The sequence below is a fragment of the Chrysochloris asiatica genome, unplaced genomic scaffold, assembly GCF_000296735.1.
Source record: "Chrysochloris asiatica unplaced genomic scaffold, ChrAsi1.0 scaffold00094, whole genome shotgun sequence".
Taxonomy (NCBI): domain Eukaryota; kingdom Metazoa; phylum Chordata; class Mammalia; order Afrosoricida; family Chrysochloridae; genus Chrysochloris; species Chrysochloris asiatica.
Window position 1 is genome coordinate 2,222,865 of NW_006408612.1, and position 17,210 is coordinate 2,240,074.

At 40.8% G+C, this 17,210-nt stretch overlaps 1 protein-coding gene across 1 annotated transcript in view; it reads left to right on the forward strand.

The window, feature by feature from the left end:
• Window positions 1-13,655: 13,655 nt before the first annotated feature.
• The window catches only part of METAP1D (methionyl aminopeptidase type 1D (mitochondrial)), a 108,436-nt gene continuing 104,881 nt past the window's right edge, over window positions 13,656-17,210 (forward strand). Inside the window, 4 exon segments of the mRNA XM_006866694.1 lie at window positions 13,656-13,748; window positions 13,838-13,963; window positions 14,146-14,475; window positions 14,477-14,570. Of these exon segments, the coding sequence (XP_006866756.1) occupies window positions 13,656-13,748; window positions 13,838-13,963; window positions 14,146-14,475; window positions 14,477-14,570 (643 nt within the window).

The window sequence follows — 17,210 nt, forward strand, 5'->3', positions numbered from 1 at the left end:
TTTTACTTTCATGTTATGTGGCCATAAATATCAGTTCTCAAATTTCCCACTACCTTACCAATGAAATCTTAAGTGTATTGTCCCATAAGACCCACTCTACACCAAACCGCCAAACTCACTGGCATCAAGTCAGTTTCACTCATGGTGACAGACACCATGTGATGTAGAGCAGATCTCCATGCCACACCTTCTACAACATCACTGGATGGGTCTCAACAGCTGACCTTCAGATTAGTTGTTAGGTGCCTTTGAGTTTGTTCCAACTTAACGACCTCCATGTGCAACAGAACAAAACACTGCCTAGACTTTTGCCATGCTCACGATCATGTTTGAGCCCATTTATAGCTACTGCCAAGCCATCTTGTTGAGGGTCTTCTTTTTTACTGCTCCTTGACTTGGGTTAATTGAGCAAAACCATTAGCACCACCCAAGGATTTTAGACTTTTTCTCGCCATCAAGTTGATTACAATTCACAGCATCCCTATAAGAGTAGAATTTAGGATTGCCTAGGTAATCTTTACAGAAGCAGATAGCCTGATCATTCTATGGAGTGGCTGGTGGATTTGAACCTCAAACCTTGCATGGGAAGTATGCTTAATCCACTGTACCATAAGGGTTCATTTATTGCTCCACAGCCCTCTAAAGAAGCAAAAATTTCATTATTTGGAAAATGCTTCACTTGGATATTTACTTACCAGACAGACTACCCCAATTGCCCTCTTTGGGAACAGTTATGAAAAGGATATTTTACAGCAATGGCTGAACTCACTAGTGCCTCTTGAAATATAAATTGAAACAACTTATTTATCAACATTTAATTTACAACTTTTCTGTGTTCCCATATTCCTTTACATCTGTCTTGTAATCACATTTACCTTGAATTAAGTACAGTAGAACTATATAGTGAATTTAGTATATTCTGAATCGGGAGGAGTTATCTTTATGTGTATGTACATCAAACATAAAAGGGCATACAGTGAAAATTTCCTCCAATCCTTCAGAAACAACTGCTGATGACCTACATATATGCATATGTGAGTATAAATGCATATCTCTCATACCAGGGCAAGTAAAGTATTGCTACTAGGGTTCAAGTTCATACACGCATGGGCTTATTTCAAGCAAAGCATATATAAACATGTCTCTGCTTCTGGCAGACTGCTGTACACAGTTCTCAGTAATATACTTACTCTTGTTACGGTACCTTTCCCAAAAAAAGTTCAGTCAAAACAATGGCTTTTGAGGGCATCTGCTGAGCCAGTTACATTCAAGGCAGAGGCCAGTTTAAGGGTATGGTGAATGCTCTTTGGGATTCCAAAAGGGTAATCTTGAAGGCTTTTTAAAGAACACAGAACTATCATAGGGGCTTATGAAGTTCAAGAAAATTGAAAACTGCATTGGTGAGAAAGCCTGGGAAAATTATACCAAGGAATTTTAAATCATCCATGAATGTACCTGCTTAATTCTTCAAGGTAGTAAAGGCAGTCCTATGAGAATTTTGTTGGGAAACCTTACCCCATCCACCTTCCAAGCCTGATGTTGACCCTTCAGACTTCTTTTTGTTCCCCAAACTAAGCATTCTAGAGAAAAATAATTTGAGGCCCTTGAGGATGCCAAAACTGCCATTTTGATATGGTGTAAATCTAAAAGCACAGAATTCTTTGGAGGAAGGGTTTGAGAGATTCTGGAAGCATTGCCTTCAGAAGTGTACAGATAAATGGAGGACATCAAGAAACAAGCTTCACATGCAATTTCTGTTAAAGGGTTCTATCATTTTGTAGCAATACTTTTTGACGTACCCTTGCTTATAATACATATGGGAACCTACCACACATAGTTTTTTCCCCACTTAATATATCTTGGGTATTGTGTGCCTTTGAGTTGGGTTCATTCATTTAGTTGTAGGTTCCTAGTATTCCACAAGGGCTCCTTGGACATCATTATTAAGTACCATGGAGTTGGTTCTGAGTCATGGTTTCTGAAGAGTGCTGGGTTTGAGCTACCAGTCTTGCAACTAACAGTCCAGTGTTCATCCTAAAATGCCACATCCGGACCCCTAGATAAAGAGTTTGACTGCTAATGAAAAGGTTGGTAGTTCAAATGCACCAGCTGCTCTCTGTGGGAGAAAGATGAGGCTGTCTGCTCCCATAAAGATTCATGGTTTTGGAGCAGCTCTACTGTGTTCTATAGGATTGTATGAGTTGAATTGACTCAATGACAGTGGATAGTGTTCTGTTTTATGACTGCATGGTTGTACCATAGATTATTCCCTATTATTTAGGTTTCCAATACTTCAGTTAACAATGAGCATGTACTATACATTCACATGGAAGTACACCTATAGGTGAAAATTTAGAAATCACCCATGTTAATCTAACCTCACTGATGTTAGCTGACTACATTATTCAAACCAAAACTGTTACCTTCAAGTCAATTCTGACTCATGGTGCACCAGTGTGCTACAGAATATAACGGCTTCATAGGGTTTTCTGACCTTCAGAGATACTGCTGGGTGAGTTCAAACTATGGCTTCAAGCCAGTTTGAACTAGTTAGTAATGGCTAAGAAAGCAAAACCAAAACAGACCTGAATTTTTTTTTTTTTAATTTGGGTGATACGGAACACTAACCAGATGGGGAAAGTCACAGGCTGAAGCTCTGGAACGGGAAACTCAAGACAGGCAGGGTGAGACCTTTCAGGAGCCTGGATTATCACCAGGATCATGAATGTGTGCAGAGGGGACACTCACTGTTTTCAACTCAGCCAGTCAAGAGTTTTGGTTGCTATGTAAAGCACCATGCTGCTCTTGCTTTCTAATGGGGAGACTAAGTTCCTAGCAAGATGTTAACCTGTTATTTTTCCCATTGTGGTCAGCATTCCAGTTGGCTCACATTTTTAAAATTTGGGTCCACTATGGTGTCATGTTGTCGACCATGACTGAACCAGGCTGAATCTGTTTGAAGCCCTGATTTGAGCCCCCAAACAAGATGGTAGCCAAGGACAAACCATTTACATCACCCACAAAGCTTTGACTACTTTATAATTAAAACGATTAATATTAACTAAGGTCGTTGTGAAGTGCCATCGAGTAGGTTCTAACCCACAGCGACCCTTTATAGGGTTTCCGAGAAGCAGCTGGTGAGCTTGAACTGTCAACCTTGCAGTTCAAATGGCTTTACAGTCTGGTGCATTAACCCACAGTGCCACACATAAGCTCTGAAGGCCAACAGAAGCATATTGGACCTCAACTATTTCCTTTCCCAGCTAGAGATTAGAATTAAAGGCAAAATAATTTGACAGCCTAAATATATGCATATGGCTTTTTAAAATTCCTTTAGCCTGTTTATCACTTCTCAAACTTTAAAATCTGTAAGAATTGCTCTACAGCATGGTTTCTCATCCTCAGCACTATTGATTATTTTGAGACAAATAATTCTTTGCTGTGTGTGTCTGTCCTGTGTATTGTAGGATGTTGGGCAGCATCCCTGGCCTCTACCCACCAAATGCCAGTAGCACCCATTCCAGTTGTAACAACCAAACATTGTCTCTAGACATTGCCACATGCCCCATGGGGGTTAAGAACCACTGCTCTATTGAAACTCTCACCTCATCAGCCTGAGCTATGAAACTGAATATGCATCTGCTTCAAGCAGTGACTGTTTTATTGCCTTTTATTATGCAACATATATATTTTATTCAAGATGAATAAAAGACTACTTGAGGAGAAATTGCACTGTCCTGCCTGGAATCCAGTTCACTTCTCTTTCCAAAGGCAATTATTTTTGTTTTTGACATTTGAGGTGAAAGTTTACATAGAAATTAGTTTTCCAATCAATAATTCATGCACATATTGTTTTGTGACATTGGCTGCCATACCCACAATGCATCAGTACTTTGCCCTTTCCACACTGGGTTCACCATTTCCATTTGTCCAGTTTCCATGTCCCTTCCTGCCTTCTCATCTTTGGTTTTGTGCAACTATTGCTTTTTTGGTCTCATCTAGTTGATTGTTCTAAAGACACATTCTTCCTGGGTATTATTGTTTATTTTATAGGCCCTTCTATTAATTGGCTGAAAGGCGGCCTCCAGGAGTATCTTCAGTTTCAAGTTAGAAAGTTACCTTAGAGCAATAACCTAAGGGGTTCCTTCAAACTCTTTCATGCTGGTCAGTCTGTTATTTGTTTTTAATTTCAATTTTGTTCTATTTGTACATTTTTTTTCCATTCTAACCTTTTAGTGTAGTCTTGGTCAGAGTGGTCAGTAGTAGTAGTTGGGCACCATCTAGTTCTGGTCTCAGGTTAGAGGAGGCTGTGGTCCAGGTGTGCCATTAGTCTTTTAGACTGTTTCCTTAAGTCTTTGGTTTTCTTCATTCCCCTTTGCTCCAAGCAATTAATAGACTAATAGTTGTTTCTTAGATGGCTACTTACAAGCATTTAAGACCCCAGAAGCTACTCACTAGACTAGGATGTGGAACACCCTATGAACTGTGTTTTGCCACTTGACTTAGATGTCCCTTGAGATTATTGTCCTTAGCCTTCAAGTCCAGTAGATGAATCCCAATTCCTAAGTAGTTTCTGTAACTGTGCCCCCTATGTGCTTTATTATACATGGGGGCTTCAAAAAGTTCATGAAAAAATGGAATTAAAAGACAATATAATTTTTCCACAAACTGTTTGAAGGCTCCTTATACATGAGTATGCATGCAGCATATACAAATTGATATGTAGAAATATCTATAACCATGCCTATATAGTGAAGTGTGGTGGCTCCATGGGATAAGCACTGGATTGTGAACCACAAGGTCAGTGGCTTGAGCCTACCAGCCGCTCTGCAGGAGAAAGATGAGACTTTCTGTTCCTACAAAGATTTACAAGCCTCAGAAACCCTGTGCAGGGTCACTATGAGTCAGAACCCACTCAATGGCAATTAACAATCACAATCATAATATATATGTAGGTAGGTGTAATTCCATACAAAAAGGTAATTATACTTTTACCAGTTGATCTTATCCATCATAATTATAAGTCTGCAAACATCCACAATTTTTGTTTAAAATACAATGGTGATCGATTATAGGTAATACTCTGAATCTCAACATTTTCAAATGATGTGTTTGAAATGTTTCATGCAAATGAGGTGGATTAAAACGACAGTCTTACCAGCCATTCTACAATGGAGCAATATCTTCAAAGTTCTGATGCTAAAGTTTTTTGAATCTAGAATCTTACACTCAAACTATCAATCAAAGAAATCAGAAAACTCACGTCCCACACTTTCTGATGGAGATACAGATCTTTTTTAAAAACATGAAGATGAAATCCAAAAGCATAAAGATTCAGGGTACAAGAAATAGCAAAATTAATGAGTTCATTAAAAGGGAATCTTAGGATAGCAGCTGAATAACACATCTAAGAAGCAAATTGTCCTCAATTAGAATAGGATAGTATGAGCTCCAGGGACAAGAAAGTCTGTCTAAGGTAGAGTCCAGATATAGTAAACTATAGCTGGTATGGTTTTGAATAGTAGTTAGAAGCAAACAGTTCAAAGTGGTTGAGTCTGGAATCAGATTGGCAAAAGGTAGGATGGGAGACTATTGTTTTCTATTGTAATCTTTTTATATGTATGTTTTTGTTTTAACTATATGAATACTATTTTAAAATAAAAGTTTGTTCAGATAATTTGTTGTTGTTGTTGGTAGGTACCGCGGAGTCGGTTCCGACTCATAGTGACCCTGCACAGGGTTTCTGAGGCTGTAAATCTTTACGGGAGCAGAATGCCTCATCTTTCTCCCGCAGAACTGCTGGTAGTTTTGAACTGCTGACCTTGATGTTGGCAGCCCAACTCGTAGCCAATATACTAATATACAATTCAACAACTTATGTGCTATATAATTGTTAAATAAAATACAAATGTAAAGCAAGAGCATTTTTCAAATAAAAAAGTTTAACGGAAAGACAAGTAGCACCTTTTAAAAACTAATTATACTCAGCCTGATTTCCACAAACAAAGCAGGAAAAAGAGGTAGTGAACAATACTCCTCCTTTTATTTGGAAATAGTGCCTCAAAGGACTCATGGTTTCTTGTGCACTTTATTTAGCAAAGGGCTAATTTAGGGAAATTTTGCTGCCAAAGTACACTGTCTTCACCTTTGACATCCCTGGTTCTATGAATCAATAAACACTAAATGTACAACAAAAGCTTTGAAAATCTTTGTAAGTTTCTCAGGCAACAAAAATGTAATGCCATCCCTTATGAATCTCTGAAGAGTTATTCTGTGTACCATGCAACAAGAAGTGCCTTACAAATGCTTTTTAAAAAGCACATTTTAACCCTCCAGCATTATATAATAATATATACAAACTTGGAAAAGGGAAGATTCATCTCTCCTGTGGCCTTTCCTGGCCTCACTGTCCTTATCTTAAAATAGGAAAGGGCAGTGTTAGAGTTGTCAGGTTATCTTTGAAGTCCATTTCCAGTTCTTCCACTCTGTTCTCTCTCCATCTTCTTAATAAAGGACCCGTTAGAAAATGTGCTTTGGTTAGCCTCTCAGTTCACCCACAGTTCTTTAAATGTTTAATGAATAATTTTGGCAGGTGAATCTGTGCAGAAGTCTTGGGTTGGACGTGTTTGTTTTCCCGACTCTCTGAAACCCTCTTTGTGAGGCTGGGGGGTGGGGGTGGGCACCAGAATAAGGTTTGTTTGCTGTCTGCTTCTAGGGCAGCTGCAGCTTTTCTTCCTTTTTATCCTTTATCAAACGAAAGAAAATGCAGTGGTGTTTGTGCGTGCTTCAGATGAGGCGAATGTGCTCCAGACAGGTTATTCTCTGGGTTAAAGTGGGTTGGGGTGAGCACACAGGAGCTCAGCTCAATGAGAAGAGAGGTCGTGGCAGCATCTGCCCTCTTGTTTGTTTCAACAGCCTCAGTCTTCAGTAGCAAGTGTGCTGAGTGAGAGAGGAGCAGAAGTTAAAGAGGGTGCACTACTGCCTCGTTTGCCAGCCAGTTTGGGGAGTGGAGGCGGCGAGTGGGAGGGGATAAAGGGACATACTGCTCATTTTTTCTATTATTAAATCCATCTTATTTCATAACCTCCACCTTGGAGAGTCTTACTGAAGTCTTTTTTGTAAAAGTGTTAACTGACCAAGGAGTGCTGTTTCATGCTTAGGAAAAATCACAAAAACTTTCAACCTCTGGTCCGTATACATTGGCCTCACATAATCCTACAGGGCCATATACTTTTAATTCAAACACTGAGAATTAAGGAGCAAACAGAACCATAAACCTAGGAAAATAAGCAGAGGGAAAAAAAGGATGAGAAGATAACTTGGAATGTGCTATCACTTCAGGAGGAAAGGGAAAAAGACAAAGGTACAGCAAAAACTGTGTGGCATTGTGGGTTAATGCGCCAGGTGGCAAAGCAGTTTGAACTGCAAGGTTGGTGGTTCAAGCCCACCAGCGGCTCCTTGGAAACCATATACAGGGTTGCTATGTGTCGGAACCAACTCCACAGCACTTAATAACAACATAAAAGGGAAGGGTTGTTAAGTGTCATCAAGTTGGTTCCAACAGCGACCCTGTATAGGGTTTCTGAGGCTGCAAATCTGTGGGAGCTGAAAGTCTCATCTTGATCCTGAGGACCCACTGGTGGGCTTCGAACTGCCAACTTTGTGGTTTACAGTCCAGTATGTTGTTGTTAAGTGCCATCAAGTCATTCCGACTCATAGTGACCCTGTATAGGGTTTCAAAGGAGCAACTGGTGGGTTAGAACTGCCAATTTTGTGGTTAGCAGTCCAGTGCTTAGCCCACAGAGCCACATCAGGTCTTCTGTATAGAAGGGTGAAAAATATTGAAGAGGAGAGAAACAAAAAAGTGCATAATAGATTGCAATAGAAACCTATGTAATATTGTGCTTTATTGTCCTTTTTAATGGGATCTTTCTGCTCTGCTGTTTTTTATTTTATTTTATATGGATGTATAAAAAGTCATGGTAAAAATGGGTACCTTCCCTTACAAAGTCCAGTAAATATATATGCATAGAAAAAATGAAAAATCTGGATAAGTATGTATCAACTTGCTAACTCTTGGGACGAGTTTGCTGGTGAGACTTCTGCTCTCTATATTATACATTTCTGTATTTTTGGCATATTCTTCAGAGAAGAATGTGTACACATTAGCTGTGCCAACAGAAAATAAAAACCCAAAATGTATACATATACATAGATACAGTTTTTCCTGGTGTGGCACTGTAGGATCAGCACTGGGCTGTGAACTACAAGGGCAGCAGTTCAAACCTACCAGCTGCTCCTCAGAAACCCTATACAGAGTTGCTGAGTCGGAATCGACTAGCCAGCACTTAAAAAAAACAACTATATGAATATATACACGCACATTCCAACAAGATCAAGAGAGTATTCTCCTTTCTTACAAGAGTGGTTTGTTGTTAAGTGCTGTTGAGTAGGTTTCGATTCATAGTAGCCCTATGCTACACCATGCATCATTTCCCTTGATCTCATCTTCATCATCACAGAATGTGAAGGACATTAAACAAGTACAATTTTCTGGAAACTTATATGAGCTCAGTATTTTGCTCAGTTTTTGGCAGCCAGGAGTGGCAAGAATCTAATCTCTCACACCTGCTGTTGCTCCTATGGGTCTCATCAGGTCTCAGGGGGTTAGTTTAGTCCATCTTTATAGACAGTTTTTATGAGCATGAAAGCCTCAGCTGTCCAATTCATTTCTTAAGAACAAAGACAGTATTAGCTCTTCTTGAAGAGTAAAGGTGACACATATCTATTGATTAGCTGATTGATTGCTAGAGCTAGACTCTCTTGGAAACATTTTGTCTTTCTAACGTACTGTGAATGGAATTCTTCCCTCTCCAGAAGCGTAGAAGCAGGTGCTCCTTTTCCAGGAATTACAAGTCTGGGGCCAGATGGCAGCCTCTAGTAGTGCAAAATTATATTTAGATTTCATGGGACAATGCACACTTCTGCTTTAACCCAACTTCCCTCAGAGCCAGTGCCAAGAGATGAGGCCAGGATAGTCTTGTCCCTCAATCCTGCATGGTTTCAAAAGCAACTCTAACCAAAGCAAGATCACGAGTTCTGACGTACCAGCAAGTGGGGTGCTCTTTCCTACAGTCTTCCCACCTTACCAGGTTAGCCATTGCTTTAAAATGGATACACTAGAATGCTGAAGTACTGCCATTGTTTAAAATCTCCCACAATCCCTTAAACCAAGAAGTTGAACTTGAAATGGAGGCTAGCTAGTTTGGGCCTGAGACCAACATCTTCCCTGGGACAATCATGTTTTGGTTTTACCCTGCACTTAATTAACTGCCTGGCTCCATTCTAGTCTCCGCCCCTCCCCCCCACCCCCCCAATAGCCTGCTCAGAAAGTTTCAACATGCTGTTTGCGGATCCCATTGGGTTATGACTATTACATGGCATGTTAAGTGTCATTGAGTCAGCTCCAACTCCTAGCAACTCTGACTGGAGCTTCCAAGGCTTGTAAATCTTTGCAGGAGCAGAAAGCCTCATCTTTCTCCTGAGGAGCAGCTGGGGAGTTTGAACCACAGACCTTGGGGATAGAAATCCAGTGCTTATTCTACAGAGCTCTTCCAAATCTCAGTGTAGGAGCTAAGGTGGAACAATACGGTTGGAGTGGGGTATGCCTTAAAAGTCTCATTTTCTTAGGGATTACATGACTGAGAAAATGTCATTAGATAAAAAATGGGAGAGGCTAAAACAACTAAAGTTGATACTTACATATTTATTGATTAGCTGATATCTTGGAAACATTTTGCCTTTCTGACCTACTGTGAATGGAACCACTCTCTTCCCCCACCCCCTTGCTCTTGGCATCACCACTGCTATAGGTCAAGGAAACAGGGCATGGGAGCAAAGAGAAACCCAGTTTTTCACAACTGCTTCACATATGGCATTACTTTTCCTCATGGGGTATTTACATATTTTCTCTATGAGTACCCCTAAATCATCCAGTAACATGTCTGTGATTGTCTCAAATGATTGGTATAGGAAACATGACATTTTAAAGTAAGTTGGCAAAGAAAGCATCCTAGAAACTATCTTTCTAAACATATAATCATTTGAAGCTGGACCTTAAATCTAACAATCAGTTACTGAGACAGGTCCTTGTTGTATGTGCAAATTACACTTATGTAAGACTCCTAGTTCGTGGAAAGAATGTTTATTTGACTTTTAAAATGGAAGTAAATAAATAAAAACATTTCCTCACTCTAAAAGTAGGTAAATTATAGGACAGGACAAAGTATTCTCCTCAAATCACCAACTAAAATGCTAATGATCCTGAAATCAAATCACAAGGCTAATTTTTCTGATTGAGATGGCAAAATCAAGAAGCGGGGTCAGGAAGAGAGAATGAAGGCACCTCAGTCATGATGACAAGCCTTCTGGACTTACTGGACCCACTGGGACTGAAGGAATCCTTGAGACTACTGCCCTAAGGCACTCCTTAAACCATGAATAGAAACTATGCCCTGAAATCACCTTTTAACTGAATAGCAGGTTAGCTCAAAAAGTAAAAATTTTAATTTCACCCTTGAGAACAATACTCTTCTAAGACTTACCCATCTGAGGTTAAGTGGACAAGAGTTGCTCTAAAGCCCAGATGAGAAGTTTGGGGGCAGTGAGACTAGAGTAGTGGGGCTGGAACAACTAGAATGGAAACCATGAGAATGTCGGCATAAACTGAAGAATGCAGCCAATGTCACTGGACACTGCGTGCAGAGATTGTTCAATCCGAATCGGTCTGGCTGTGCATACTATCACTGTCCCTTTCTCTTTCTCTCTCTCTCACACACAGCCCCCTGAAGCTGTTTGGGTTTAAGGACACCAGCTTCACTCGACAGGCTATAGAACATGCTGTGTGTCCAGTAGTAAATACCACATGATTTCAGTGAATTTTACAACCTGCTCATATAGAGCAATTTTCTTCTATAGATATTAAAGGAACTTAGTTTTTATTTTTCATTATAGGCTATCCTAATAATATATAAAAATCTAAACTTGTGAAACAAATAACAGAACGATATATTACAAAACACTATTTATTTATAAAGGGATTTTACCTCATGTCACATATTTCCTTGTCGTTGTTGTTAAGTGCCGTCGAGTCAGTTCTGACCCATAGCAACCCTATACAGGGTTTCCGAGGGTATAAATCTTTACGGGAGTAGAAAGCCTCATCTTTCTCCTGCGGAGCGGCTGGTAGTTTCGAACCTCTGACCTTAAGGTTCGCAGCCCGATTCGTAACCACTATGCTACCAGAGCTACCTTTAGGGCATTTAAAAAAATGTGAATATTGATTTAAAATGCAATATCACATTTTAGAAAACTATAGAACTTAAATAATTACAACTTTTGAAAACTTATCTGATTTATGTCTATACTAAAATGCCATTAAGTGGAAGAAGGTGGAAGGAAAACTGACTTCAAAAACAGGAACATAGGAATTCTGAAGTATTTCTTTTATATAGGAGCAAAGATAAAAATTCTTTAAAATGATAATGAAAATATCTTTTAAGAATCAAGGCGAAAGACATGTAAAATAATATCACAATTAACAAAAGAAGTTTAATATTTAAGAGTGATTGATTGGAAACAGAAATTGAAGGCATCAAGAAGTTATCCTTTATTTCTTGAACCCTGGTTTTGAAAACAAACATTCAACATTTTATTCAAGAATCCCAAATACAAAATGTGAATAATGGTGAGATTCAAATCAATGAAATGCCATAACATAATTAACTTTCATATTATAGGTAGAAGGAAAGATAAGCAGACATGGAACAGAAGAAGTGGCTCTGTAGTGGTAGTTGTTGTTAAGTACCGTCCAGTCAGTTCTGACTCATAGTGACCCTGTATAGAATTTCTGAGGAATGGCTTATGAGTTTGAACTGCTGACCTTGTGGTTAGCAGTCCAGTGCTTATCCTACAGCACCACACCAGGACTCTCAGCAGTGGTTACTAATCTAAATAAAAGCGTTTTAATGTTCTGAATGCCCAGGAACACAGAACTCAAGAATTGCACGGGATCTTCGATGCCAGTGCACTAGCCTTTTAATCTGTTGGTTAGTTTGCACATATCTCATAAAGTGATGATGTTGGAGGGCCAATGTTGGCAGCTTTTGATCCTTCTAGCGTCAGAAGGCTATGGGAGCACAGAAGCCAAATCAAGGCTTGCTGATGAGCTATCATTTGTACAAGCTCACACCTGCTTCCTTTCCAGCTCATTCTAGAGATCCACATTCTGTACTGAACTTACTGGTGGCTTCCTCATTGGATTCCATTCTGCTGGTGCCACCTGAGTCCTCAAAGTGTTTCCTCTTCATTTTCCTTCTGAACTGCTGAGTGGAATCACATCTATTTCAGATGTGTTTACAAGTGGACTTCTAACATTTTGCTAGGAATCCCACACTATACTTTCCCTCTCTCCCCAGCTAACTTTCAGGCTTCTTTGCTGCACTCAGGTTGCTAGTTTCTGTGATACAGAAAACAGATTTGTCATAAAAACAAATAAAGAAGTAAACCAGGCTTACTGGTTGGATAGGGACTGGTAGAACCCTTGAGACGATGGCCCTCAACCCTGCTGTAGGTCTAGAAATGAACTCACCCCTATGACTCAACTTTCTGTCCAACAATACACAGGTCTATGAGGGGAACAGCAACATTAGGGAGGTACGTACACTTTAGAATAATCAACTATTTGAGATCAAATGGGCAGCGTTTACCCAAAGACAGAGTTCAGAAGGATTAGGAAAGAAGGAAGACTGGAAACAGGAAACAGAGGGAGGAATTGGGGTGTGTGATAATACATTGTAAGGACTGCAATCAATGGCATGAAACAAACTGGGTATGAATTGTCCAATGGAAAACTGACTTGCTCTGAAAACCTTCTCAATTCTCAAGTTTTTTAAAAAAAAGACTGATTTACTGCCATTCAAAAGTCCTCCCCCTGGAATTAATCTGAGTTTGGAAAAGGTGGGGTTTCAGGTAACCAGTAGGATTACATTGCCTTCTCAGACTTGTATTACCTTATTTACCTTGAAGGAGACCATGATTTATCTTTCAAGCTAGCCCCAAATCATCCAAAACTGGGTCTCCAAGAAGTACAGCACGTGCCCTCTAATGAACTGGCAAAACACATTCTTCCTAAGAGACTTCGTGGTCATTAAAAAGAATGAGCTTAAAAAAAAAAAAAAAAAAAGAATGAGCTTAAAGCTGAGTGTTCTAAGATATGATGTTTATAATGAATGTGGAAAAAATATATATATTTACCCATATTTCAATGTGAAAGGTGAAGGTCTGGAATCACACACACAGTGGTTAACTGGGGAGTGGGACTGTGAAGTGTAAAGATGGTGAGGAAGGGGACTTTCACATTTTCTTTAAATCATTTCTGATTTGCCTGGATTTTTCACTGAGTGTCTAGTTAAATTAAATCCTTCAAATTAAGAGACATCACACACAATTACGAGATTCCTTATCAATTTTTGCTGATTGTTGTCATGGAGTTGATTCTGAGTCATAGCGACCCTGATGCATTGAAAGTCCAGGAAACTGCTACATTCTTGGTTTGACTGGGTCCATGGAGAGTTAGTTCAGTTTCTTCACCACAAATGTCTCAGGCGCCACGTCCTGTGCTGGTCCCCGAAGCTACTAAAATGAATAACCTGGCCCATAAAAGGATGGAAATCTACCCCAGAATGCAGGCAAGAATAGAGAAATTGGTAAATACGGGCACCGTCATCATCAGGGATACATCAGCTCCCTCACTTTACTCACAATTGGTCTCCGGTAGGTTTCATCTCTTGGCAGCGCAATTGACAGGCGTCATCCTCTCAAATTTAGGAACCAGACTCCAGTCAATGCCACCGAGCGAGAGGTGTCCTTGGAGAAAGAAAAGTCCCCTGGACATATCCACTGGGTACCTAGAATAGATGATGCAGCGGCACACAGATCCTGTCTTGTCTGGAGTCTTTGCTGAGTAATGGAGATTCTGGGACAGCCAAAGGGCAGCTGGTGACTTTGACCAGATTTTACCTTTCAACCAAATCCAGGGAAATAATTTGCAACAAAGTAGCAGACGATACGAAGTACTATGTGTAGCTAAATCGTGCTTTATTTTTTTTCCCTCCCAACTTTCACATTTCTACGCACCAAAATGTTGATGGTAATGCATACCACGCTTACCTGAGAAGCTTCTTCCATTCCACCTGGGCGCAAGGATTCGGAGCGTGCACGCGAGTCGCGGCTGGAGCCCGCCTCTCGCTACCGGAGCGGGCTTGGCCGGCGGCGGGTTCCCCTGTTGGCCGGGGTGCCAGAGCCGCTCCCCCGCCGGGGCTCCTGCAGTCAGCCTGCGGCGCGCACGCGCTCTACCCTCGGGCTGCCTAGGCGCCTCGGGTTTTCCGCAGGGCTGCGACTGGCCGGTTCCTGAGGCCGGGGCGGGGCGGGGAGGAGAGGCAGAATTCATCACCACGTGACCGGCGTCAACATGGCTGCGCCCAGTGTCCTCCACCTGCTCTTCCGCAGAGGTAAGTACCTGGAAAACTGTCTCGTAGGGTTTGGAGTTTAAAGGGTTGCGTACGGCGCTCAGACACTGCGGTGCACACATGCTCCTACGGACACACTATGACACTTTTATACTCCGTAGGGATGAAGACACATTCATGCTTTACTTGCTTGGCTCACGTCATCGCATGTCACCTACTTGAGTCACACCTTGAGAATTACGGTATATCGTTTAAAGTAGTCCCTCCCCGACTCCCAGCCCTTATCTTTCAGTTGTATGATTAATGTAGCAAACTTATTTATATGGCTGCTAGAGCAATGAAACCTAAGGGAACTCTGAAATGCACCTGGGCACCCACCAATTGCTCTTTACAGTTATTCTGTTAACACAATACAATTCATCTTTCGGGAAAGATACAAAATGTAATTTCTCTCTCAGAGATTTAGGGTTAAGGAGAGGAGGAATGTTGTCTGTATAGCTTTAAATAGGTGTTATTCTAAGTGAGTGGTGAGATTTTACTAAAGGGACGTCTCTTGTGGCTGCACAGCGTAATCTTTGTTCTCAATTCTTGTTGGAAAGAACTAGGAAGTTGTTTTAAGGACAGTGGGAAGAAGAAAAGTAATATTTTTGGATTAGATGTGTGGCGCTGTGGGTTCATACACTGGGCTGCAAAGTCGGTTTGAACCACAAAGTTGGTTCAAGCTCACCAGTTGTTCCTTGGAAACCCTATACAGGGTCGCTATGGGTCAGAACCGACTCAACGGCACACTTGGATGTCAAGCACGCAAAACAACAATTATTGTTGTTGTGTGCCGTTGAGTCGGTTCCGACCCATATAGGGTTTCCAAGGAACTGAGTTTGGACCACCGACCTTTCCAGTTCAAATCGACCGTGAGGTAGACTGCTTATCCTATGGCATCATACCTTTTGAGTACCTGTTGTCTCAGAAACCCTGTGCAGAGTTGCTATGAGTCGGCACCGACTCCACTGCACATAACAACAACAAAACCTTGTTATAAACTGTATATATACTAGCATTATTCCTACTTTGCAAACAAGGTTAGAAAGATTTAGTAGTATGGCTAAAGTCCCATAACTGATAGGAGGCAACATGTGCATTTCAACACATTGTTTTTTGTTTTTAATCTTTTTTTCAGTTTTTTTTGTGTGTGGATTGAGTAGACGTTTAAGGGGCTGATTATCAGCTTTACGTTCAATAAGTTATATATTTTGTTTCACTGCAATGATTGCAGTCCGCTCCATGTACCATCAGCAGTATTTACCTCTATTCCTTTTTCTTTATTTTTTTGATGTACACATACAAAACGGAAAATACATAGTCATTTAAATGTCTAGAGGGCACACTTTACAAGCCAGCCTCCTGTCCAAAGGCACACAGCCTTTCTCATTCCATGGGGATAAAGTCCTCAGCTGCTCTCTCTCTCTATGCCATGGACTCTGCCACTGTCTCTACTGTCAATGCTTTTCTGGTTAAGATCCCATTCTCCACTCATGCTCTTCCCTCTTGATGGTCCTAGGGTCCTCTGTTTCTGAATGAAAGATTAACAACTCCCCCTATTAGTTACAAGTCGTCTACCTTTATAGTTGTTTCAGTCACAATTTGTTCTGACTACAGTTACACACAATTGAATCATAAAATCTTATCCCCATCCTCCCCTAACCCCTTTCACCAGACATCTTGAAAAGAGGAAAACTATGCAGTGGGGATTCTGCCTTACCCTCCTTGTTCTGAAACAAAGTACACTCATAAAAGCCTTTAAGCCAGCCACTTTGTGCCTTAGCCCCCCCCCCATCAATTTACAAATCTTTTGACTTACTTTGCCACATGGTTACTGATATTGTCTTGTGCAGAACAGTTCTTTTTTGTGTGTGAATTGAGTGATAATTTACATGGGAGAACATCGGCTTTACACCATTAATTCACTGCAATGGTTACAATCTCTTCTGTGCATTATTATTCAACAGCATTTGCTTCCATTCCCTGTTTTTCTTTTCTTGGGAGGGGATGAGGGTGGGGAACACTCAGGAATATATAATAATTTAAACAATGAAAGGGCACATTCTGAAAGCCTGCCTCTTGGCCGCTAGCACCCAGTCCCTCTCTTTCCATGAGTCTAGAGTCCTCAGCTCTTCCCTTTCTCCATGTCCTCATCTCTGCTTCTATCTCTGGTGTCGCTGCTTCTCTGGATGGGGTCCCGCATGGTCCTAGAATCCTCTGTTTCTGGAATGTAAGATTAACTACTCCCCCGTTTTTGTTACAAAACTTCTACCTTTATAGTTGTGACAGTTGCAATTAATTATGATAACAATTACTATTGAATCATAAGAATCTTATCCCCATCTCTTTTCACCATACCCATCTTGTTGTTAGGTGCCATTGAGTCGGTGTGACCTTATGCACAGCAGAATGAAACACTGCCCGATCCTGGGCCAACCTCACTACTGTTGCCATGCTTGATTCCATCGATGCTGCCACTTGGCCAGTCCATCTCGTTGGGGGTCTGCCTCTTTTTCTCTGACCCTCCACCTTACCAAACATGGTACCCATCTAGACAAGATGAAAATTATAGAGTTTGAAGTGGGGACTCTTATCTTCCCCACACACTTTTAACCTCCCTCTTGAAAACTTGTAAGCCAGTCA